The sequence below is a fragment of the Anguilla anguilla genome, chromosome 5 (genome assembly GCF_013347855.1).
Source record: "Anguilla anguilla isolate fAngAng1 chromosome 5, fAngAng1.pri, whole genome shotgun sequence".
NCBI classification, from domain to species: Eukaryota; Metazoa; Chordata; class Actinopteri; order Anguilliformes; family Anguillidae; genus Anguilla; species Anguilla anguilla.
In genome coordinates, this window is record NC_049205.1 from 38,526,881 (window position 1) to 38,553,478 (window position 26,598).

The 26,598-nt window shown below is 40.6% G+C and overlaps 2 protein-coding genes across 4 annotated transcripts in view; both read left to right on the top strand.

Moving 5' to 3' along the window:
• LOC118227639 (UDP-glucuronosyltransferase 2A1-like) overlaps positions 1–26,598 on the top strand; it is a 55,279-nt gene that overhangs the window by 13,392 nt on the left and 15,289 nt on the right. The gene's annotated exons all lie outside the window — the stretch shown is intronic.
• On the top strand, positions 11–3,878 carry LOC118227638 (UDP-glucuronosyltransferase 2B1-like). Of its 2 annotated transcripts, none has more exons than XM_035418339.1 (2): positions 11–356; positions 1,938–3,878. In XM_035418339.1, the coding sequence occupies exon 2, from the start codon at positions 1,966–1,968 to the stop codon at positions 3,541–3,543; it is 1,578 nt and encodes a 525-aa protein (XP_035274230.1). In that variant the 5' UTR covers positions 11–356; positions 1,938–1,965; the 3' UTR covers positions 3,544–3,878. The 2 variants fall into 2 exon arrangements, with proteins under 2 accessions (XP_035274230.1, XP_035274231.1); XM_035418340.1 differs by having other exon boundaries at positions 15–232.

A 26,598-nucleotide genomic window follows, 5' to 3' on the forward strand; every position in this document is an offset into this window, starting at 1 on the left:
GTTTTGGCCGCTTGGTGGGGACACGGTGGAGGGAAAGAAGGAGATATTTAGTTTTTTGAGGGCAACTGGAATAAGTAAAAGGATATAAGAGATCCAGACAGCAATACATGGTTAGATCCAGAAGGAGGCGGTAATGCAACTAAAAAGGATGCAACTGCCGTAAAACACCAAAGAAGAAGAAGAAGAACAACAACTTTAAACTTGAACAGGGAGATTAGTGTCTATGTGTATGGTGCGTATATGCTCTTACATGCTCTTTATTGTTCTCACTGATAGTTCACTCACTGGACTTATGGTCTATGGTTTATTTCCCCGGGATATGTATTATTTTAGCATTTAAGACTGAATCAGTGGTGGTATGTACTATGTTTTTGTTCATACTCTGAGTTGTAATTCTGTGTACTATTTGCTGGAAACACTTCTGTTGTGAAATACTGTAGCATGTCGTGTACTTTAGCCTGCTGTGTCGATTCCATTTTTTTTTTTTTTTACACAGACACTTTCACGAAGACAGTCTAGATAAAAACTACTGAAGTTACATTTATAGTGGTGGGAATTTCAGATACTTTGAGTGACTTCAGTTAGTTTACGTTAAGGATAATTCAGTAGCACTTCTGTCTGTTTCCTTTCTTTTCTTCTCGTGAATGCATATCGACGCATTCCAAATACTTTTTTTATCAGCTGCAGAGCACTGATTCACATTACGTCTGAATCCCATTCGCTGAACTTGTGGAGACATGCTCCTGTCAAGTCCATGAGCTCTTAGGGCTGTACCATTGTCAAAACCACATTTTTTGCGAGTGTTGTTGCACGGACTTTTGCCCGTTTGATCTACCCTCTTGTTAAATCAGCCGTGTTTGTAGGCTGAAACCGAGGGAATTATCCAAAATTAAGTTCAATGACGTAGGAAGGACCCTTTTGTAGGTAAGCTAGGGGCATGGTTTCCGAATGAAACCTACGAAAACAAGCTCTTTCTTTCCGTGATGGCTCGTGTTTGTTTACTAGCATACACTGCCCGCTAATTTTTCCGAAACTTCAAGCGCTTGCAGGCTACTGTTAATACAGTTGTGCATGCCATTTCAAACATTTCCCACTACGGCACATGAGATACTGATTCATTTAATAAATTAATGTTTTTAAAACGCTTGACCTGTGATTTTTACCTCTTTTTTCAGTTTGCCATGTTTTTCCCGAACTTTGCTTAGCCAATATTTTCTCTGACAAATGCCCAGCCTTATTCAAGCTGTAATTTTATGACATTGGAAGAACCTGCGATAAAAACGAACATATTTCATTTAATCTGACTCATCCCCCTCTCATGTCAGTTTCCTTTCAAAAGTCATTTGAATTCACTATACTAGTTATGTAAAAAAAAAAAATCCCGTCACCCGTCAGCGCAACCTCTGGCAATTTAAAGTTATTACATGCCTGGTTCAGCTAGTGGATTACTCACCTCTACCTCTCTTGTCATGTACATTTGAGTTACGTTGCCGAAAGACGGAGATACAACTTGTCATGAATTTATAATTCTCTGTTGAGTATCCTTGTACCACAAGCTGATGAAGGCAGTTACTACTATGAAGTGGAATCCCAGTGATTGTATTTTTGTCCATCTGTGGGGATGTGCTTAAACATTTTCAAGTGTGTCTAAGGAATCGCTTCCTATAGTATCAGAAATAAACAGCTGTATATGGTGGACGTAAATGCCTGCTTTGAAAACATGGAACTTTGGGTCCACAGAGACCAAAAACTACTAAACTTTAACTAGCTACTAAAGCTATTTCAGTATTTTTCTGTTGTTGCATGCCCCCCTTTCCATCCTTTTTTATTGTAAATAAAATAATAATGATAACGACTAGCTATGAAGTAAAAAAAAAAAAAACTGTTGCATTCATGATGTATGCTTACTGCAATATTCCTGTATCTACATATTTCAGGTGTGATACTATAAGATAATTGGTGGAGATGCATTCCTCAGCCCTCTTCTTGATTGTGCCTCTGATTTTCACACTGCCTGGTGTCAATGGGGGCAAGGTCCTTGTTTACCCAGAGGATGCCAGCCATTGGGTTAACATGAGACTCTTGATTGAAGAGCTACACTTGAGAGGCCACAGCGTTTCTGTGGTGCGACCTTCAGACAGCTGGTACATCAAGGAGACGTCCCCTCACTACACCTCAATCACAATCGATGGCACAGGGGTATCTGAAGAATTTTTTGTCTCATTTGGGTCTAGATTGCTGCAGATACAAAGACAAAGCAGATCTTTTTGGACAAGTTTTAAACTAGGAATGGAGATGCTGGGGATAGGAACTGACATTGTAACAAAGGAATGTGAAATGTTGATCCAAATGTTTGAAAATCAGGGACTGATGCAGTCTCTGCAAATTTCTCAGTATGATGTGGTTCTGACTGACCCTGTTGTGGCTGGTGGGGTTCTTTTAGCCCATTACCTTAGTTTACCTCTTGTTTACAATGTTCGATGGACTGTAATGGGTGAAGGGCATTTTGCAATTGCTCCATCTCCTTTGTCCTACGTTCCTATTCCAGGACAAGAGCTAACGGACACCATGAACTTTTTCCAGAGAATTGAGAACATGCTAACTCACTGTGTGTCGTGGTTTCATGTGGAATATAATATAAAACCTCTTGTCAATTCTTTGTCTCATCGCTATATTGGCTCTGAGTTAGACTTCATCCAGCTTGTTCAGGCAGCAGATATTTGGCTCATGAGGGTAGATTTTGTCTTTGAGTTCCCACGCCCCACTATGCCTAACGTTGTATATATGGGTGGATTTCAATGCAAACCTGCTAATCCCCTTCCAGAGGACCTGGAGGAGTTTGTTCAGAGCTCTGGAGAACATGGTGTCATTATTATGTCCTTGGGAACAATATTCAGTGAGCTTCCCCATGATTTAGCAGATGAGATAGCTGCTGCTTTTGCCCAGTTGCCTCAGAGAGTTATTTGGAGGCACACAGGGGACAGGCCTGCTACTCTGGGCAACAACACTCGGCTGGTCTCCTGGATGCCTCAAAATGACCTCCTGGGACATCCTAAGATCAGAGTCTTTGTTGCTCATGGGGGAACCAATGGAATTCAAGAGGCCATTTATCATGGCATTCCAATAGTTGGTCTCCCACTCATTTTTGACCAGCCTGACAACCTTAATAGAATGAAAGTGAAGGGGGCAGCAAAGATAGTGGATATTGTGACTTTAGACAGGAACATCTTCCTCAAGGCCTTACAGGAAGTGCTCTATGAGCCCTCCTATAGGATGAATATGCAGAGGCTCTCCATGCTGCACCGTGACCAGCCAATGAAGCCACTGGACCATGCCCTCTTCTGGATCGAGTTTGTCATGAGACACAAGGGTGCCGCTCACCTACGCACAGAGTCTTACAGGATGCCCTGGTATGTCTACCACTCAGTGGATGTCATCGGGGTCTTGCTGGCTGCCATGTTGTTCATCTTACTGATTATAATGTTTGTTATCAAGTATCTGTGCTGCAGGGTGCTCTGTAAAAGAAAAATTAAACCTGAATAAGTGCTAAAACTTTTCAATTTTATTGACAAGAAAGAGGCTGCATGCCATTTTTACCTTCAGAAGGCCAATTATGGTAAATTCACCTTCAGGTTCCAAACTTTTCTCCCCAAACTGGCTGTAGAGGCAAGGCAAGGCAAGTTTATTTGTATAGCACATTACAACCAGGCAGTTCAAAGTGCTTTACATAAAACTACAGCTGCACAGATACTCAAGATGACAGAAATGATGTCTTGTGAGTAGAGCCCGACCGATATATCGGTTTGGCCGATATATTTGGCCGGTATCGGCCATTATTTGACTTTTTTGACGACATCGGGATCGGCAGTTATGCAGCCGATGTGTCCCGATTTTTAAATAAGTATAACAAACAAACAAAAAAACTGATTATTTATCTGTACTTGTCTGTTCGAACGTTGTAATTGCTATTTACTAGAATTATCCAGTAGAGGGAGCTCTAATACAAGTGTGAACTGCAGCAGCTGACGCGCTACTTCTGTAATGAGACGTTTGTCACTCGTGCCTCATCCAATATTCTCCACTGCATGACTTGTCTGCACAGATTCGATTGCCGCAATAAAGGTATGTATATTTAGTTAAAGTTTTTAATTAAATGCGTTTATACGACCACTATGTTTATCAATCCTCATTATCAAGCGAGCGAGCTAGCTAACATATTTGGTTCACTTTAGCAAGCTAGCTGGCTAGCAAGCCTTTATGAAGTGGCAGTGAGCACATAAGCAGCGTAGGACCTACATTTCCAGAGGACATCACTGTATTCTCAAATAAATAACCAGCCAAAATAAAATGGTGATTGAATGCATCACACATTTGTTTTTTTTAAATCTGAGATAATGATATTAGCTACTAGGCCTATATAATGCTGTGTCAATAGCCAACGCGTTATTGCAAGCGAGTGTGTCATCTAGTCACGCGTCATCGTAGCAAGCTAACCAGACAGTAAAAACGCCGATAAAATACTTCTAACGTGGATCATTTTAAGCCATTTTATCTAGCTTTGTTGTGATAACATGAGAGAAGGATTGCTGTTGGAGAAGTGAATCAACCAACAGTTAGCGCGGGTAACCTGCACGAAAGCGCATTGTAGTTTTTTTCACCACCGAATTCTTATGGACAAGCCACGGTACGTATTTCTTCCAGTCAATTTAGTTTCATCTAAGGTTACACTTGATTCACTCATTAGCTCCGCTAGATAAAGTCTTACTCTTTGAGATCATGTAGTAGGAATAAAATAAGAAAGTATAATTCATTTACTGAGAATAAATAATAAGAAATAATGAGGCTATGTCAACAGCTAATGCGTTATTGCAAGTGAGTGTGTGTCATCTAGTCACGCGTCAGAGCGCATTGTAGTTTTTTTCACTGCCGAATTCTTATGGACAGGGAAGCTCGCTAGATAAAGTCTTACTCTTTGAGATCATGTAGTGGGAATAAAATAAGAAAATATAATTCATTTATTGAGAATAGATACTAAGACATAATAATAACAAATTAATAACAACAACAACAATCATAATAATATTCATAAAAATACATGTTTGTAACTGGAAAACGGATTTTTTTAAATGAATTTTTTTATAGATGGCTGGAAAAGAAAGGAGTGAAAGCAACGTGTGGGGTTATTTTGAATTCACACCACTTGAAGATGGTGTTGATATTAAATTATATATATATATATATATATATATATATATATATATATTATCTTTTACATTTTTTTATCTATCAAAAAGTTATTTGTGTGTTTATTTTTATTTATTTGTTTGCTTATAAGTTAAATGTTCTCAAATACAGACACTTTGATAAAATATAACTTTTTCTAATTGATTTGAAAATGTTGCACTTTTTGACAAAATATCGGTCAAAACATCGGTAATCGGTGGGCTAGGACTCTCCAAAATCGGGATCGGCATCCGTCGGGCTCTACTTGTGAGTAATCTAGTAGTTGATGCAAATGCTCCAAAAAAAAAAAAAAAAAACACTGAAGCCCTTCTAAAATATTGTAAAATCCTGTAATGTCTCCATCTGGTGGTCAATAGCCTACATGGTAAAACTATTTACAAACTACTTTTGTAATTGGGGAAATTACCCATCTATTGTACATGTGATGAATATCAAAACACATTTTTTGACTTGCTGTAGAAGAAGATAAATAAAAGATGTGACATGATGAGACCCATTTTAATCAAAGAGTAAGTGGCAATCTTGCATGCTGATTTCAGTTTAATTCACAGCACATTCAGGTGCTGTAAAGAGGAACTACAATGATGTTACCCAGACAAGTGCTGCTGTAGCCATGGAATTAACCATCTTCATGGAATAGCCTGCCTTCATAGAACAGCCCATTGCAAAAACAGGAACAATTAACCACACAACCATGCCCTGAATTCAGTTTATATCGAAAAGAGACATTTGCAAAAATGAAGAACTGCTACTTTTTCTTGTCGCACCATTGATTTTGTCCTCCCCGTACAATTTTAAACCGGGACAATTAGCAATGCACGTGTGCCCGCATTCGATTTCAGTTAAACAGGGAGGGACATTTACAAATATGAGGTACTGCTTCTTTCCAGTCACAAAATTGATTTGGTCCCACTTTAAAACTCTCATATTTTCAATGTCTGCTAACCATGTCACCTCTAATTGTTAAAAGCTGTTGCATAGACTATAGATGCAAGATTTCATGCAGTATCTTAAGATAATAATGGATTCAACAAGGCGAGAACCTAACTGACCGCAACAAGAACCCGTACTTCTCTTGGAGCAAGTAATGGAAGGCTGTGACAAGGGGTAACCTCAGCCCCACATTAACTTCTGAGACCAGAAATTCAGAGGGTATCCAGAGTCACCCAGCAGATGACATCCAAGGGGACACGTAGTTCAGCACCAATAATGCAGCGATACCGCTCGCAGATAACACCCTTGAATTGTGCGTCAATCCCAGCAGAAGGTCCAGTATCCTGCGCTGGGGATCAAGCACCACTTGCACATTGATACTGCACTACATGTGCCGGTTGACATGTATCTCCTCATTCTCACTGGTATCCATGATTATAATTATTGATACGCATATGTGTGCTGTCAGTAATTCCCACAACCTCGAGGAAGCCCACAATCTTCATAAAAGCCGCTTGGTTCTGACGGGTGAGGTCGGTAGGGAAATCCGTGAACTGCCTGACAATGTTTGGTGCTGTGAGGGCCTTGATAGTGGCCTTTATGGCTCTACTAATTGCTGACTGTGATGGGTCCAAGTCATCACTTTTGCATTGTAGCGTTTTTCCAGTAGCCAAGGACCAGAGTGTTGTGCTGAGAGCCTTATTGCGTGCAGTAGGAGAAGATATAGCATGTCTAACAAGGCCTGTGACAAACAGAGAAGATATAGCATCTCTTACAAAACCCGTGACAAAGAGAATACCCAAACAGTCATGGTGGTACCTTTTCAACAATTCCGTGTCACCAACAATTTCCAATAGGGTGTTTGAAAAGTGTGTGGCCTCCGCTACTGTGTGTGCATCGCTGCCATCTGCTGGTGACTCCCTGCAGAGTTAGGACACCTCGAAAGCTTCCTTAAATAATTTAGGAGTTAAGACCATTCTTGACCGATAAGAATCTTTATAGATCGTACTTATTTGTACTTTACTCTGAGCAGCTTTATTATATATAAATTATATCAACATGTGCTTAAATGTTACCTATATTTTAACTGTACAAATGAACTGTATGTTATTGCTGAAAAAATCTTGGTAATTGGAAGTGAATGTATACACAAAGGGTATCACAGAATAAGGTAATAAAGTATTTAAAATATTCTGAAATTATAAAATGCTTTGTAATATGCTTAATGTTTTTCTATACATTAATGCAACCTTGCTGACAATACTGAGCTCCCACAATAGAATTAGGAGGGGTAGCTCAGCACTTCCACATTGTGGACTGATCTCGAGTGCCTCGAATTGCAAAATGTTAGTAGCAGATGCACATGCACATACAATGAGCTGAATCAGAAAGTCAAGGCCCTTTCAATTCTATGGTTTTGCATATTTATTTACTTATTTGTGGTTCAAATAAATGATGAGTAATCCTTCCATGTGTCTTGTGAGGTTAAATCAAGGACATCTGTGAGGTCTAGAAGAGGGGTGGTTATCTCCTAATATTTTTAACCATAGAACTGAGAGAGGGTCTACTTTCCTTTTCACATCACTGTAACAGCCATAAGTGCCCAAAGAACAGAATAAGGAATCAAGGGTACGGGTGCATCAATACCTCTACCAGTGACTTGCTCATACTACAGCTGTCAGTGAAGCTCTTAAAATACTGATGGATAAACACGTCTTCTCATCATTTTAAAATTGAAAAACATTTCCACATGGGATTTTTAGAGGGTGCAGGGTGATTTTGAAAATAAATGAGGGAAACTGACTGAATACTACAGAAGTGAAGAGCCACAGTTTTTGACCTGGAAATGCAGGAGGCGAGCTCTGAAAACACGTGACATAACAACTCACCTCGTCTCACTGAGCATAGTTACAGACAACATAACGAAACTTGAGTTGTTTTTAAAACTTCATTGCACAAATTTAAACTGCTGTTCTCTGCCATATTTGATTTATCATGCTTCAGTCATGGACCACTTTCCATCCTAGCAACAAGGGTTTGCGGACAACATAAGGCACACAGAATTAAAATTGCAGATCCTCATTGCTGATAAAAATGGAAGATAAAATGCTTTCTCTGTTTTTTTCTAAATTGAACTAAATGTTTTTTATGAACATTTTCCTAAATGTTTTTTTTCCTAAACTGTTTTTCCTAAATTGTATTCATATGTGAAAAATTATATTATTATACTGGTTTAACTAAATTGGACTCTAAACTTGGTCTCTCCGGAGGGCTTGTCAAGGTATATTTCATGCAATAATGTTTTAAGGCAGCAATTTGTTTGCTACAGAGATGATATTTTTGGGCTATTTTAACATGCAAATACGCAATAGAAACACTAGCTAGATGTTCAGGGAATTTTTCTTTTTCAAACAACATAAGACCTGATTTACCAGAGTGGAGAGGAAGACGTGAAAATAACTACTGCAGTTCACAGGAAATAAATGTGATAGGGGTGACAAACTGCTTGCTCATGTGTGTTGGACACTCCCCAATACCACATGTGTGTGTCTCCTTTGAGTCATCCTTCCCTGTGATGGTGTCAGCACTCCTCTTAACACACACTATGGACCAGACAATGGCAAGATCATTTTTATTCAGAGAAACTACACTTCCCGTTCTCTTGCTTGTTCACTTTGAGACCGAAAACACCAGCAGGTGGTCAACGCTCGTGCTATTGATAATATTTGTGAAAAAGCAAAAATACAAGCTCAAGACAGGCACTTTTTATTTGGTAGTGACTCTTCAATACCCCAATCAAGGGAATCAGGTGCACCTTAGTACAATAATGAGATATATTTCAAGTTTTTTCATACATTATTCAGACAAAAAATTCACAAAGCCAATACAGTATACTCTGGCTTTGCTAGAAAGTAAAAAGGTGTTTTAAATATGTAATCATTTAACATACTTGTATAAATTACAATCATTCTGAAGTAAAATCCATTAAATCAGTCCATTAAAAGTCAGAGCAGACTTGTTCATAAAAAAGAGAAAAGGTTCCCTTAAGAAATTACAAGGCACATTTACAAAACAGTGATGATACATAATATATGAAGATAATTTTGCACGTTTTCTTTACAGCAGTGATGAAGAAAACCTCCAAATGTGACTTAATAGGCAAAGATGAAAGGCAGCAGGACAATTCAGGTCATCTCACAACTGTCTGCATCCTGGTTTACTTCTTCTTGCATGCAGCGTTGTTGGATCACGTACACGATGAGTCCCACACAAATAAACATGAGCAGAGCTATGCCTATAACCTGGAATATAAAGCAAACAGAAAACATAGGCATCAGTTTAAATCAGTTTACCTTAATAACCTACAAAAAATGGAACTTTTGAGTTTCAGCCAAATCACATAAGTAGGCCCATCCCTTTGCGACCATCTCCATTAATATGGGAAGGGACTGGCAATCCTACATCCCCAAGGTGCATTTTGCCAGCATTTCTTTTCACTTGGATGTCCAACAGCTGAGCTGAACAGTTATTGTTTCAGAGGAGTAGTGCCCAGTTCATTCGGACAGACTGACCATCCATTCTGTCCTTGGGCATGTCTGCTCACGAAACTTTGCATCTAATACAGCACACAACTAGAGAGCAGAAGGAACACTGGAGCTGACGCTCTGGTTATTATCGAGAAACTATAGTGCCACCCAGTAGAACAGCCAAATTTGGAACTGGCATGGTCAGCATTTGATACCAGACCAAAGAGCAGATAGAGCACCAATGCTTTAGCAGGACAAGCCACTCAACAGTCCTATGAAATGTAATTTTGTTGAGGGCAGCTGTGTGATTCCATCTGCTAAGGCACTGTTCTGGTGTAGATGTGGTCCGGGGACTGGCATCCTGGCGGCATATTACTGCCGTTGCAACACTCAGGGAGTACGGGATCTCAGTGAGCAGGTCAAGCAAACGATCTGCATGAACAAGCTACAAATTAAATGTTCTTCTTTGACTCAACATCTGTGCAAGCCTAACTTGTGAATTGTGGAGTAAAAATATTCAGGTGCTTGAAATCACACGTTTTGAGGGTTCGTGCCTATCTGCATTTTCCTGATTTGACAGAAGCAGATGCGGTGAAGAGCACAAACAATTCTGGTATACATGCACTGAGCGATATCATGGATGGTCATGGTTTAAGAATTTTTTCAGATCTGAAAGAAACTTATACTTCTTTTTTCTTGTATTTACAACTTTGGTCTGCTATGCGGGCCTACGGGGTTCCATGCATTGAGCGATATCATGGATGGTCATGGTTTAAGAACATTTTCAGATCTGAAAGAAACTTATAACTTACCGGATACTTCTTTTTTTCTTGTATTTACAACTTCGGTCTGCTATGCACATGCACATACAATGAGCTGAAAAAGAAAGTCAAGGCCCTTTCAATTCTATGGTTTTGCATATTTATTTACTTATTTGTGGTTCAAATAAAAAATTAGTAATCCTTTCGTGTGCTAGTTGTGTGTCTTGTGAGGTTAGATTTATTGAGGACTTTTGTGAGGTCTATAAGAGAGTTGGTTATGTCCTAATATTTTTAACTATAGGACTGAGAGAGGGTGTACTTTCCTTTTCACATCAGTGTAACAGCCCTAAGTGTCCAAAGAACAGAATAAGGAATCAAGGGTACGGGTGCATCAATACCTCTACCAGTGACTTGCTCATACTACAGCTGTCAGTGAAGCTGTTAAAATACTGATGGATAAACGCGTCTTCTCCTCATTTTAAAATTGAAAAACATTTCCACATGGGGCGCAGGGTGATTTTAGAGGGCGCAGGGTGATTTTGAAAATAAATGAGGGAAACTGACTGAATGCTACAGAAGTGAAGAGCCACAGTTTTTGACCTGGAAATGCAGGAGGCGAGCTCTGAAAACATGTGACATAACAACTCACCTCGTCTCACTGAGCATAGTTACAGACAACATAACGAAACTTGAGTTGTTTTTAAAACTTCATTGCACAAATTTAAACTGCTGTTCTCTGCCATATTTGATTTATCATGCTTCAGTCATGGACCACTTTCCATCCTAGCAACAAGGGTTTGCGGACAACATAAGGCGCACAGAATTAAAATTGCAGATTCTCATTGCTGATAAAAATGGAAGATAAAATGCTTTCTCTGTTTTTTTCTAAATTGAACTAAATGTTTTTTATGAACATTTTCCTAAATGTTTTTTTTCCTAAACTGTTTTTCCTAAATTGTATTCATATGTGAAAAATAATATTATTATATTGGTTTAACTAAATTGGACTCTGACCCCTTACATTTTTGACACAAATAAAGATAATTCCACTGTGTGAGAGCAAACAGCATTTCCAGTGGAATGGGCAAATTCCAACCACATGTTCTGCCTCCACATGTTCACGTTCAAGTTGAAGTAACCACAAGTAGTGTAAATGAGCTGTGCCAATGTTATCAGACTACAAATAAAATCTGTCTCTCCGGAGGGCTTGTCAAGGTATATTTCATGCAATAATGTTTTAAGGCAGCAATTTGTTTGCTACAGAGATGATATTTTTGGGCTATTTTAACATGCAAATATGCAATAGAAACACTAGCTAGATGTTCAGGGAATTTTTCTTTTTCAAACAACATAAGACCTGATTTATCAGAGTGGAGAGGAAGACGTGAAAATAACTACTACAGTTCACAGGAAATAAATGTGATAGGGGTGACAAACTGCTTGCTCATGTGTGTTGGACACTCCCCAATACCTATGTGTGTGTCTCCTTTGAGTCATCCTTCCCTGTGATTGTGTCAGCACTCCTCTTAACACACACTATGGACCAGACAATGGCAAGATCATTTTTACTCAGAGAAACTGCTTCACTTCCCGTTCTCTTGCTTGTTCACTTTGAGACCGAAAACACCAGCAGAAGGTCAACTCTTGTGCTATTGATAATATTTGTGAAAAAGCAAAAATACAAGCTCAAGACAGGCACTTTTTATTTAATAGTGACTCTTCAATAACCCTAATCAAGGGAATCAGATGAACCTTAGTATAATAATGAGATATATTTCAAGTTTTTTTATACATTATTCAGACAAAAAATTCACAAAGCCAATACAGTATACTCTGGCTTTGCTAGAAAGTAAAACGGTGTTTTAAAATATAATCATTTAACATACTTGTATAAATTACAATCATTCTGAAGTAAAATCCATTAAATCAGTCCATTAAAAGTCAGAGCAGACTTGTTCATAAAAAAGAGAAAAGGTTCCCTTAAGAAATTACAAGGCACATTTACAAAACAGTGATGATACATAATATATGAAGATAATTTTGCACGTTTTCTTTACAGCAGTGATGAAGAAAACCTCCAAATGTGACTTAATAGGCAAAGATGAAAGGCAGCAGGACAATTCAGGTCATCTCACAACTGTCTGCATCCTGGTTTACTTCTTCTTGCATGCAGCGTTGTTGGATCACGTACACGATGAGTCCCACACAAATAAACATGAGCAGAGCTATGCCTATAACCTGGAATATAAAGCAAACAGAAAACATAGGCATCAGTTTAAATCAGTTTACCTTAATAACCTACAAAAAATGGAACTTTTGAGTTTCAGCCAAATCACATAAGTAGGCCCATCCCTTTGCGACCATCTCCATTAATATGGGAAGGGACTGGCAATCCTACATCCCCAAGGTGCATTTTGCCAGCATTTCTTTTCACTTGGATGTCCAACAGCTGAGCTGAACAGTTATTGTTTCAGAGGAGTAGTGCCCAGTTCATTCGGACAGACTGACCATCCATTCTGTCCTTGGGCATGTCTGCTCACGAAACTTTGCATCTAATACAGCACACAACTAGAGAGCAGAAGGAACACTGGAGCTGACGCTCTGGTTATTATCGAGAAACTATAGTGCCACCCAGTAGAACAGCCAAATTTGGAACTGGCATGGTCAGCATTTGATACCAGACCAAAGAGCAGATAGAGCACCAATGCTTTAGCAGGACAAGCCACTCAACAGTCCTATGAAATGTAATTTTGTTGAGGGCAGCTGTGTGATTCCATCTGCTAAGGCACTGTTCTGGTGTAGATGTGGTCCGGGGACTGGCATCCTGGCGGCATATTACTGCCGTTGCAACACTCAGGGAGTACGGGATCTCAGTGAGCAGGTCAAGCAAACGATCTGCATGAACAAGCTACAAATTAAATGTTCTTCTTTGACTCAACATCTGTGCAAGCCTAACTTGTGAATTGTGGAGTAAAAATATTCAGGTGCTTGAAATCACACATTTTGAGGGTTCGTGCCTATCTGCATTTTCCTGATTTGACAGAAGCAGATGCGGTGAAGAGCACAAACAATTCTGGTATACATGCACTGAGCGATATCATGGATGGTCATGGTTTAAGAATTTTTTCAGATCTGAAAGAAACTTATACTTCTTTTTTCTTGTATTTACAACTTTGGTCTGCTATGCGGGCCTACGGGGTTCCATGCATTGAGCGATATCATGGATGGTCATGGTTTAAGAACATTTTCAGATCTGAAAGAAACTTATAACTTACCGGATACTTCTTTTTTTCTTGTATTTACAACTTCGGTCTGCTATGCACATGCACATACAATGAGCTGAAAAAGAAAGTCAAGGCCCTTTCAATTCTATGGTTTTGCATATTTATTTACTTATTTGTGGTTCAAATAAAAAATTAGTAATCCTTTCGTGTGCTAGTTGTGTGTCTTGTGAGGTTAGATTTATTGAGGACTTTTGTGAGGTCTATAAGAGAGTTGGTTATGTCCTAATATTTTTAACTATAGGACTGAGAGAGGGTGTACTTTCCTTTTCACATCAGTGTAACAGCCCTAAGTGTCCAAAGAACAGAATAAGGAATCAAGGGTACGGGTGCATCAATACCTCTACCAGTGACTTGCTCATACTACAGCTGTCAGTGAAGCTGTTAAAATACTGATGGATAAACGCATCTTCTCCTCATTTTAAAATTGAAAAACATTTCCACATGGGGCGCAGGGTGATTTTAGAGGGCGCAGGGTGATTTTGAAAATAAATGAGGGAAACTGACTGAATGCTACAGAAGTGAAGAGCCACAGTTTTTGACCTGGAAATGCAGGAGGCGAGCTCTGAAAACACGTGACATAACAACTCACCTCGTCTCACTGAGCATAGTTACAGACAACATAACGAAACTTGAGTTGTTTTTAAAACTTCATTGCACAAATTTAAACTGCTGTTCTCTGCCATATTTGATTTATCATGCTTCAGTCATGGACCACTTTCCATCCTAGCAACAAGGGTTTGCGGACAACATAAGGCGCACAGAATTAAAATTGCAGATTCTCATTGCTGATAAAAATGGAAGATAAAATGCTTTCTCTGTTTTTTTCTAAATTGAACTAAATGTTTTTTATGAACATTTTCCTAAATGTTTTTTTTCCTAAACTGTTTTTCCTAAATTGTATTCATATGTGAAAAATAATATTATTATATTGGTTTAACTAAATTGGACTCTGACCCCTTACATTTTTGACACAAATAAAGATAATTCCACTGTGTGAGAGCAAACAGCATTTCCAGTGGAATGGGCAAATTCCAACCACATGTTCTGCCTCCACATGTTCACGTTCAAGTTGAAGTAACCACAAGTAGTGTAAATGAGCTGTGCCAATGTTATCAGACTACAAATAAAATCTGTCTCTCCGGAGGGCTTGTCAAGGTATATTTCATGTAATAATGTTTTAAGGCAGCAATTTGTTTGCTACAGAGATGATATTTTTGGGCTATTTTAACATGCAAATATGCAATAGAAACACTAGCTAGATGTTCAGGGAATTTTTCTTTTTCAAACAACATAAGACCTGATTTATCAGAGTGGAGAGGAAGACGTGAAAATAACTACTACAGTTCACAGGAAATAAATGTGATAGGGGTGACAAACTGCTTCCTCATGTGTGTTGGACACTCCCCAATACCTATGTGTGTGTCTCCTTTGAGTCATCCTTCCCTGTGATGGTGTCAGCACTCCTCTTAACACACACTATGGACCAGACAATGGCAAGATCATTTTTACTCAGAGAAACTGCTTCACTTCCCGTTCTCTTGCTTGTTCACTTTGAGACCGAAAACACCAGCAGAAGGTCAACTCTTGTGCTATTGATAATATTTGTGAAAAAGCAAAAATACAAGCTCAAGACAGGCACTTTTTATTTGATAGTGACTCTTCAATAACCCTAATCAAGGGAATCAGATGAACCTTAGTATAATAATGAGATATATTTCAAGTTTTTTTATACATTATTCAGACAAAAAATTCACAAAGCCAATACAGTATACTCTGGCTTTGCTAGAAAGTAAAACGGTGTTTTAAAATGTAATCATTTAACATACTTGTATAAATTACAATCATTCTGAAGTAAAATCCATTAAATCAGTCCATTAAAAGTCAGAGCAGACTTGTTCATAAAAAAGAGAAAAGGTTCCCTTAAGAAATTACAAGGCACATTTACAAAACAGTGATGATACATAATATATGAAGATAATTTTGCACGTTTTTTTTACAGCAGTGATAAAGAAAACCTCCAAATGTGACTTAATAGGCAAAGATGAAAGGCAGCAGGACAATTCAGGTCATCTCACGACTGTCTGCATCCTGGTTTACTTCTTTTTTCATGCAGCGTTGTTGGATCACGTACACGATGAGTCCCACACATGTAAGCAGGAGCAGAGTTATGCCTATAACCTGAAATATAAAGCAAACAGAAAACATAGGCATCAGTTTAATTAAACCCGTTTACCTTAATAACCTACACAAAATGGAACTTTTGAGTTTCAGCTTTGGTCAGCCAAATCACATAAGTAGGCCTGTCCCTTTGCGACCATCTCCATTAATATGGGAAGGGACTGACAAGCCTACATCCCCAAGGTGCATTTTGCCAGCATTTCCTTTCACTTGGATGTCCAACAGCTGAGCTGAACAGTTATTGTTTCAGAGGAGTAGTGCCCAGTTCATTCGGACAGACTGACCATCCATCGTGGGCATGTCTGCTCACGAAACTTTGCATCTAATACAGCACACAACTAGAGAGCAGAAGGAACACTGGAGCTGACACTCTGGTTATTATCGAGAAACTATAGTGCCACCCAGTAGAACAGCCAAATTTGGAACTGGCATGGTCAGCATTTGATACCAGACCAAAGAGCAGATAGAGCGCCAATGCTTTAGCAGGACAAGCCACTCAACAGTCCTATGAAATGTAACTTTGTTGAGGGCAGCTGTGTGATTCCATCTGCTAAGGCACTGTTCTGGTGTAGATGTGGTCCGGGGACTGGCATCCTGGCGGCATATTACTGCCGTTGCAACACTCAAGGATTACGGGATCTCAGTGAGCAGGTCAAGCAAACGATCTGCATGAACAAGCTACAAATTAAATGTTCTTCTTTGACTCAACATCTGTGCAAGCCTAACTTGCGAATTGCGGAGTGAAAATATTCAGGTGCTTGAAATCACACGTTTTGAGGGTTCGTGCCTATCTGCATTTTCCTGATTTGACAGAAGCAGATGCAGTGAAGAGCACAAACAATTCTGGTATACATGCACTGAGCGATATCATGGATGGTCATGGTTTAAGAATTTTTTCAGATCTGAAAGAAACTTCTTTTTTCTTGTATTTACAACTTTGGTCTGCTATGCGGGCCTACGGGGTTCCATGGTCTCAACCACCCATTCACCCCTTAGTTGCTTTCATTAAAAAAATACCAGGTTTACCCAAAGGACAAGTCTTCATAATATATAAAGATTTATTACAAAGATCGTCATCCTCATTGCCTGTCATTCAGGCTTGGAATACTGATTTTGGCATACAATAACATATCAACTGGGGCAAAATTTGGGGAAATATTAGCATGGCATCCCGAAACCCAAATCATCAGCTGATCCACTTTAATTTTGTTCACAGAACTTATCTAAAACAAACACCTCCAACAGTGCAATTGTTTTCACAGGGCCTCAGAGACCTCAGAAGTGATGATCATTCGGTGCAGGGACAGAACCTGGAACCTGGATAATTAGCCACCTCATTCAAACTTAAATAACTGGTCAGTTCTAATGAAAACATTGTGGTACACAGAATTGTGTTGGGGCCTAGGCTGATCCAGCCCCCCAAAGGAAGTCCTGAGAACAAATACAGACAATAAAAACACAATAAACATGCGGGTACAGCAGTACCTGGAGCGTTCCTCACTTGAGATTGAACAATTAATCCCTGAGAGTGCTCCATCAGCTCCTGCTTCTGTGTGACGTTGTCGTCGCCTGTGGGCTCACACCATTTCAGCGGGTCAGCTTTATCAACAATAACAAACCTGCCCTTCCAGTCCGTCTTCGCTCAGGCATAGTACTGGCCATCGACAAACAGAAGGATCAGCCACACGAGCCCAGGAACTGAGCTGGATATCCAGCTTTTGAAGTTGCAGTTCTGGCATCTTTGTATTACGACCATGAGAGTAATAGCTATGACAGCTGGGATGATGAAGAAGGCGGATGAAAACAAAGCATTCCATTTAGGATTGCAGGGGCACTCAAACTCCAGCTCCACGAGCTTCTCCAGTCCCATAAGGATGAAGCTAAAAGCCGCATTCGAGACCAGAGGGCTGTCGCTAATTTCATTTTTCAATATGGTAAGCCATTGTTTTCTCCTTGCCATACTAACTACTACACAAATTGAGATGTGTAGAACTGAAAACCCTGACTGAAATCTGTTCAAGAGAACAATCTTTCAGAATCCGGATTTAATGCCCTCCCTCTTTTATGAGGAAAAAACAATGATGAATAATTTGTATATTTATAAAATATGAACTGAACAGTCATTAAAAACAAACAGATAAAACTCCATGAGTGTGATAAATGTCTAATGATCTGTTATGTGCCATGTGTTTCTTTTGTGTGGACTTCCCTGCCTTCACCTGTCAATCACCATCCACCAAGTCCCACCTTCACCAATCCCCACCCTCTGTGTCAATTCTGGACAACCAATCAGAACTCGCCACCTCTGCTATATAAACCGTGACTGTTTGTAATGATGGATGTCTGACTTTTTGCTCTGTGTTGTGTTAGTATTTGACTATGTTAATCATTCATTTGAACTTGTCTTGTTTTGTGTACACTTCCAAGGCTTGGGACAGGTAAGACTGGGGGCTCCTGTACATATGCCCGTAGGCTATGTTGTGTATAGACCCACTAGTCCTTAGGGGTGATTGCCAACCAATTGTTTTTTCAGTCTGCTAGTTAGAGTAGATAGGCCTTTTGTTTGTGTACTTGATACACTAGATTAAATTACTCTCTGGTTTAGCTAGCTTGTTTTTCTGTTCTTCTGGCAACATTCAGCGTCCGTTGACCCTGGTAGTGTGTGTCTGGGATGTTGTATGAAGTAGTTTGTTGCACCTTTTGTTTTGTTCCCACAGTAAAACACCCATGCACTGAGTTGCTGCTTTTGTCTGTGTTTGATTTATTGTTGTTACCATTTATACAGCATTAACATCTCCCGGCATTCTTAACATCCAGTTACATACCCCATGCACCCCTAGACCCAGGGGGTCATAACATATTTGGGGGCTTGTCCGGGATAGTTGAATTGTAATAACAAAAAAATGAACCGTAAAGATAACATTGTGTGGTTTGTACAGTGGTGCAGTATAAGGACAATGACTTAGTTTGATGTCAAAGACTTTCTGAGCAATCTGTCAGAAGATGCACTGGATCAGTGCCGTAAAATTGACCTGCTGAAAATTGCAGAGCACGTGGGTCTTGTGGTGTCTGGTGCTCTCCGGAAGAGAGAGATTAAGTCGCGGGTAAGGGAGAAGCTGGTGGAACTCAAAATTCTTGCCTGGTCTGTTGCTGTTTGTCCTCCTGTCCAGCCTGACGTGTCTCCTACTGGGCCTGTTGCAAGTCCATAGTCGCCTCGGGGCGCTGGTGGTTCTGCTGTGGTGGGAGTGAAGGAGGAGATTCCTCCAACTACCCCTCCACCTACATTGCCCAGGTTTGAGGCGTACTCGCCGAGTTCTTATGGGTCGGGTAGTAATGCACGGCTAAAGATCCGTCTCGCCCGGTTGAAGTTTGAGGCTGAGGAGAAGGCTCGTAAGGCAGATACTGAGGCACGAGAGAGGACACGAAAACAGGAACAGGAATTTCAGTTGGCTATGCGTAAGCTGGAATTAGGGACAGAAGCTGCGTTTCCACCGCAGGAACTAGGGTCTAAATTTAGTTCCGGGGGCTTTATTTTACCCCCCAAAAACTTCCTGCTCGGGGGGTAGTACTTTCCGAAAGTACAGGAACCTTTTGGGTGGAGCTTGCAGCGCTGAGTCCGGGTTTTCATTCTATTCTTGTCATTTTGCGATTAGCCGATATGGAATTGACGATGAGAAAGTAATCAGCAAATTGTTTATAACGTGTGCATGTTTTCTGCTGTTGTTGCCAGTTATACATATAAATGTGAATGCATTCTGTCGCTTTGGATGTCAAGACATGAAAGCGAATGTTCGCATAAAAACATAATGAATGTGTTTGAGAGGATATATAAAACAGTTACAATCTGACTATTGGTCTGTTATATCCTATTTGTTGCATAATGGTCCAAGTTCAACTACCAACGACAGTTTTGCTTGACAACGGTAAAATATGCCCAAACGGCTGCAGAAGAATATTTCAATTCCACCGCAGGAACTAGGGTCTAAATTTAGTTCCGGGGGCTTTGTTTTACCCCCCAAAAGGTTCCTGCTCGGGGGGTAGTACTTTCTGAAAGTACAGGAACCTTTTGGGTGGAGCTTGCAGCGCTGAACATTTCTGATTGGTGGAGACACATTTTTTTGTGTCTATTTTCAGGCACCATGTTTAAAAATATGCAGGCGCAAACCGATTTATTTTCATAACTTCAAATCAAACTTGTATGTTATGCGGCGCAGTAGCCTACTTTTGGTTATAGCCTGCCAACGTCTTGGAATTATAACGTGTGCTCTTCTGTTCTTTTCTTGCTTTAGTATTCGTTTTATAAAATGCTAAGCATTCGTGCTGGGACAGCATATTACCTACTAAAACATTCAAACGGATTAATTCGGTTGCTGAATATTTTCTTCCGGATTTTCTTTGTTAGCCCGTTGTAATTGACTCAAAACGTTTGATACAGTTATGTGAGGTATGCGGTAGTTCTGCGTAATTCACATTGGTGATACAGTAAAAGCAAACTGGAAATCACCTTCCGCACTTTTTGTCAGGGTAAAATAACAGGTTAATTCTAGCAATCGTACCTTTAGCTTTTTCAGACTGCCGTAATTTTACTCTGCCATTCTTCAATTCCACAAAAAGACCAGGAAGACTATGGACTAATTTATGGTGCATGGTTCGCATCTGGAGGGCACACTTCGCTGCTCAGCTAGCAGTAACTTCGAAGGAAAACAAACGGTGGCTGTACCACTACTAATTTAAATTTTCACGCGAGTCCGAGTTTTCGTTCTATTCTTGTCATTTTGCAATTAGCCTATATAGAATTGATGATGAGAAAGTAATCAAACAGCAAATTGTTTACAACGTGTGCATGTTTTCTGCTGTTGTTGCCAGTTATATTGGAAATGTGAATGCATTCTGTCGCTTCGGATGTCAAGACATGAAAGCGAATGTTCGCATAAAAACATAATGAATGTGTTTGAGAGGATATATAAAACAGTTTCAATCTGACTATTGGTCTGTTATATCCTATTTGTTGCATAACGGTCCAAGTTCAACTACCAACGACAGTTTTGCTTGACAACGGTAAAATATGCCCAAACGGCTGCAGAAGAATATTTCAATTCCATGTGATTAAATCGATAAAAATCAATAAATACAAAAGTAACCATATATAGTCATTGTTGGTAACCCGTTGTATATAAGTGGAATAAACATCTCCGGGCTGTCCCGGTTATTAGAAAATAATGTAGGCTACTTCGGTGGTAGTATGGGGTTACAGAAGAAATCATATGACAGATGGACCGACGACAACGTCGCTTTTTCATACGTCAGTGGGCTAATTTGCCTAATCTTCGCGGGACTTTAGACCCCGGTGGAAACGCAGACAACCATTGGCTGAAGGAACCTTTTAGTTCCTGGTAAAGTAGTTCTGGGGACTGAAAGTTCCGGGTAATTTTGGTGGAAACGCGGCTTAAATGATTCCAAAATGTCACCCCCATGGTCTAAAGAGGAACGTGAATGTTTCTATTGCCATAAGGTAGGGCATGTTATTGCTAACTGTTTCACTTTGAAAAAGAAAACTGCTGCCCCAGCTAAGCCTACTGGCTTTGTTAGAATTGTTCCTCGAACCACTCAGTGTTTAAACGGTTCTGAAAGCAAACCTGAAGAAGGTTTTGAGCCGTTTATTTTTGAAGGTTTTGTTTCCCTTTCCGGTGATCCGACTGAGCAAAAACTGGTGCGGATGTTAAGAGACATGGGAGCTTCGCAATCCTTCGTGTTAGCCGACGTGATAGCCGTATCGGACGTGACATATAGTGGTGCTAATGTGGTAATTCAGGGAATTGATATGGCCTTTACACTAAGTACATGTTCAGACTGATTTAGTCACGGGTTATTTTAATGTGGCTGTACGGTCCGCTTTGCCTGTACCAGGCATTGACTTCATTATGGGAAATGATATTGCTGAGGTAAAGTGCGTCCAGTACTCGAAGTTCTAAATAACCCCGTACCCTGTCCCATCTCTGACGTGTCTAGATCACTTCCCGGTGTCTTCCCTGCTTGCGTGCTCACTCGAGCTCAATCAAAGAAATGGGGTAAGGAAGTTGATTTATCAGAATCTGTTTTAGCGTCCACTTTTACTGAGGATAGTTATCTCACCAAACCGAAAGTACCACGTGTAAAGCCGGAGGTATGTACAGAGGTTGAACCTCAAGATTTTAGTGAAAAAGAGCAATCTCTTACCTTATCTCTAGAGTTTGCCTCAGATAAATTGCCTGTCACTCGTGAACAACTTGTTGCTGCTCAGGAAAATGATCCGTCCTTGCGTAAGTATTTTGAGATGGTGGTTAAACCTGTTGTAATGAAAGAAAAGTCGACTGCTTATTTTGTAGATAATGGGTTGTTAATGGGGAAGTGGTCGCCTTCATTAACTAGGGGAGCTGAATGGGGTGTGGTTTTTCAAATTGTTGTACCTGGCATGTATCGACCACAGGTATTGCTGCGATCACTTCACTGGCTACCGGTCGCTGTCAGGATCCGGTTCAAAGCCCTGACCCTTGCCTACACTGCCGCCAACAGGACAGCCCCCATCTACTTGCAGGACATGACTCAATTCTATGTGCCTGCTCGACCACTCCGCTCTGCGGCAGCAGGGCGCCTTGTAACCCCTCCCACCCGCCCAAAGGGATCACAGAGCTTCTCCACCCTAGCTCCCCAGTTGTGGAATGAACTCCCCGTCCCTCTCCGAACCTCCCCCTCACTATCCATCTTCTGCCGTGGCCTGAAGACTCATCTCTTCAGACTATACCTAGACTAACCACCACCACGCTGTATAAAAAATAAAAAATAAATAAAAAATACCCTTTTTCCTGTCACTTGTTACATGTTGCCCCATCCCTGCACTTCTTGGTAATTTGTATTTCTCCTAATACTGTAGCTTATTCTTCTGCCTAGTTGGCTTTGCAGATGCTAGACCAGGATAGTGTTCATTGTTCTTGGCTAGAAATAGCTGTACAAAATAAGTAATTGTACCTTACTGAACCCGTGTTCAGCAGTTGTCTACGATCATGAAAATGCACTTTTGTACGTCGCTTTGGATAAAAGTGTCTACCAAATAAATGTAATGTAATGTAAAGGTATTAGCGTTGGCACATGAAAATCCATGGTCTGGTCATTTGGGAATTTCCAAGACGTATAATCGCGTGTTAAAGAATTTCTTTTGGCCAGGACTTAAAAGTGCTGTTGTAAAACACTGTCGGTCTTGTCACATTTGTCAGGTCACAGGAAACCCTAATCAGGTTGTTCCACCAGCCCCGCTCTGTCCAATTCCAGTACTTGGTGAACCCTTTCAGCATGTAATTGTTGATTGCGTGGGTCCGCTTCCTAAAGTAAAGTCTGGTCAACAGTTTCTGCTCACTATTATGTGTATCGCGACTAGATTTCCGGAAGCTATTGCATTGCGCAGCATCACTACCAAGAACGTAATTAAAGCATTGACTAAGTTCTTTTCTATATTTGGATTCCCTAAACTTATCAAAACAGATCAGGGTACTAACTTTGTCTCAAAACAGTTTAAACAGTTTGTGCAGTCTCTGGCTATTAAGCATCAGATCGCAAGTGCTTACCACCCTGAGAGCCAGGGGGCACTAGAGCGTTGGCATCAGACTCTCAAATCGGCTCTCCGCAAATATTGTTTGGAGACTGGAGATTGTTGAGAAGAAGGGTTGCCATTCATTCTGTTCGCTTTACGAGAAGCGGTACAGGAATCGTTAGGGTTCAGCCCTGCTGAACTAATGTTTGGGCATACTGTTCGGGGTCCTTTAAAAGTTTTGAAGGATCAGTTCATGTCTGACTCGGATATAAAGCCTAATGTGTTGGATTACGTTAGTCAGGTCCGAGAGAAATTGCATCATGCCTGTTCCCTTGCTAAAGAGTCGCTCTCTTTGTCTCAGAGTGAAATGAAGCGTCGTTTTGATTGGAAGACTGTTGATCGCAATTTCAAACCTGGTGATCAGGTCCTAGTTTTGCTACCTATTGCTGGATCTGCTTTGTCTGCTCGTTTTTCTGGTCCATATACTGTGGAAGAAAAACTGAGTGAAAGCAATTACGTAATTCGAACACCCAATTGTAAGAGTCAGTCACGCGTGTGCCATATTAATATGCTTAAGGCATATCATTCTAGGAAGACACCTCAGTCAGAGGTGTCACAAGTTTCTAACATTAGCACTGTACTTAGTAACCCCAGTTTTGATTGTACAGAGGAAGAGGATGGCCTCGTGCTTCGGAACGCCCCTCAGCAGTGTGCTAGACTCACCAATTCGGAGACTTTGTCAGATTTGTCGTCCCACCTTGCTCACTTATTAGATGTTCAAAGGTCTGATATAGTTAATATATGAGTTTCCAAATCTTTTTGGTGATACCCCCTCTCAGACTACCGTAACACATCATGATATTGTGGCGGTTTCGCAAATAAGCAGAGACGGAGCCTGGCTTGGCTGTTCGCTCCCGGGGAGCTTCGCTTTATTTGTGACATCTCTTCCAAAGAGTATTTCGTAGACTGACCATCATAGCTGGGCGAAGTCTGCTTTTATCAAAACCCGGGTCGCCCTGATTGGTTCGTCTACGGTACTTCGGTAGCCAGTCACACAGCCTTAACGTCACATCACACAAAGGTTGGACAGTTTGCATACAGTGGAAAACAGCAGTGCGAGACACACGCGCAAAACAGGGGAGACAGGCAGGGAATACAACACAGCAGTAGTGGCTAGGTGGCTAAGGACAGAAACATGACGGTGCAAATCATAAACCCGAGGGGCTGCTAGCGCTACGTAAGCGATTCCTAGCAGCCTACACACTTAAAATGACAAACAAGTATTTACACGATCGCGGAGCGGGACAAGTTAACCGCTAACAAGCTAACACAATTATTTACTTATACACAGGCAAGATCGCCACAATATTGATGTGAACGGTGCCGCCCCTATTAGACAACACCCATATCGGGTTAATAGTGCAAAACGTGAGCCTATGAGGCGGGAAGTGCAATACCTGTTAGAAAATAACTTGGCTAAGCCCAGTGCTAGTCCATGGAGCTCGCCTTGTATTCTTGTGCCGAAACCTGACTTTCGAAAAGTCAATGTGGTTACGGTGCCAGACTCCTACCCCCTACTGAGAATGGAGGACTGCATCGATAACATGGGTGCCGCTAAATTTGTCACTAAACTTGACTTGTTGAAGGGGTATTGGCAAGTGCCGTTGACTCCTCGTGCGTCTGAGATTTCAGCGTTTCTTACCCCCGATAACTTCCTCCAAAATGTTTTAGCCTTCGGCCTTCGAAACGCTCCGGCCACATTTCAGCAGCTAGTGAATACAGTACTTATGGGTATTTCGGATTGTTATGCCTATTTAGATGACTTGGTGATTAGGTCAGATAATTGGGCTGACCATGTTTCTGTGCTGCGCTGTGTGTTTGAGAGGTTGGCCAAAGCAACGCTAACTCTGAATCTCGCCAAGTGTGAGTTTGGCAAAGCGACAGTAACGTACCTGGGAAAGCAAGTGGGTCATGGCCAAGTTCGGCCATTGGAAGCAAAGGTTGCTGCCATTGCTGGTTTCCCTGCGCCTACTAGTAGGCGTGAGTTACACCGTTTCCTCGGGATGGCGGGGTATTATCGGAGTTTTTGTAGGAACTTCTTGGTTGTTGTGGCACCCTTAACGAGTGCACTTAGTATTAGGAAACCTTTCATGTGGACCTCAGACTGCCAAATAGCTTTTGAGGCTGTTAAGCTTTTGCTATGCAGTGCGCCTGTACTCGCGGCTCCAGACCTTGCACAACCGTTTAAGTTGGAGGTTGATGCAAGCGCTCTAGGAGCTGGTGTGGTACTGCTGCAAGAAGATATAGATGGAATTGATCACCCCGTCAGTTTCTTCTCGCAAAAATTTAATAAACACCAACTAAATTATAGCACCATCGAAAAGGAAGCACTTGCACTGTTATTAGCCTTGCAGTTCTTTGAGGCGTACATTGGCTCGAGTTCTACCCCTGTCGAGGTCTTTACAGACCATAATCCATTAGTGTTTTTGTCCCGAATGTACAATCAGAACCAGCGCCTTATGCGTTGGTCGCTGATTCTACAAGCATATAATTTAGATATTCACCATATAAAAGGAACTGACAATGTACTGGCTGATACGTTGTCTCGTAGTTTTGAATAACTAAAGCATTTGAATACATTTTGTGTGTAATAGTGCGGTAACACAACTGTATCTTGGCTTTAAAAATAAATAAATATATATCATGTCAGGTGTTGAATTGTGTATAGGTAAGGGGGGAATTGGCACAATGTGTGTACACCTGTTTAAAAAAAAAGGGGTAATTATGTACTTTGATATTTTAGAATGGAGTGGTGTATATAATTACCATGTGTGTTAACTAACTTAAAAATAAATAAATAAATGTGTTAAGTTAGTTCTTAAGGGGGGAAGTGTTACGTGCCATGTGTTTCTTTTGTGTGGACTACCCTGCCTTCACCTGTCAATCACCATCCACCAAGTCCCACCTTCACCAATCCCCACCCTCCGTGTCAATTCTGGACAACCAATCTGAACTCGCCACCTCTGCTATATAAACCGTGACTGTTTGTAATGATGGATGTCTGACTTTTGGCTCTGTGTTGTGTTAGTATTTGACTATGTTAATCA

What these genes read in the sequence shown, in the direction of transcription:
- LOC118227638 (XM_035418339.1), top strand. Translation starts at nt 1,966, where the DNA reads ATGCATTCCTCAGCCCTCTTCTTGATTGTGCCTCTGATTTTCACACTG.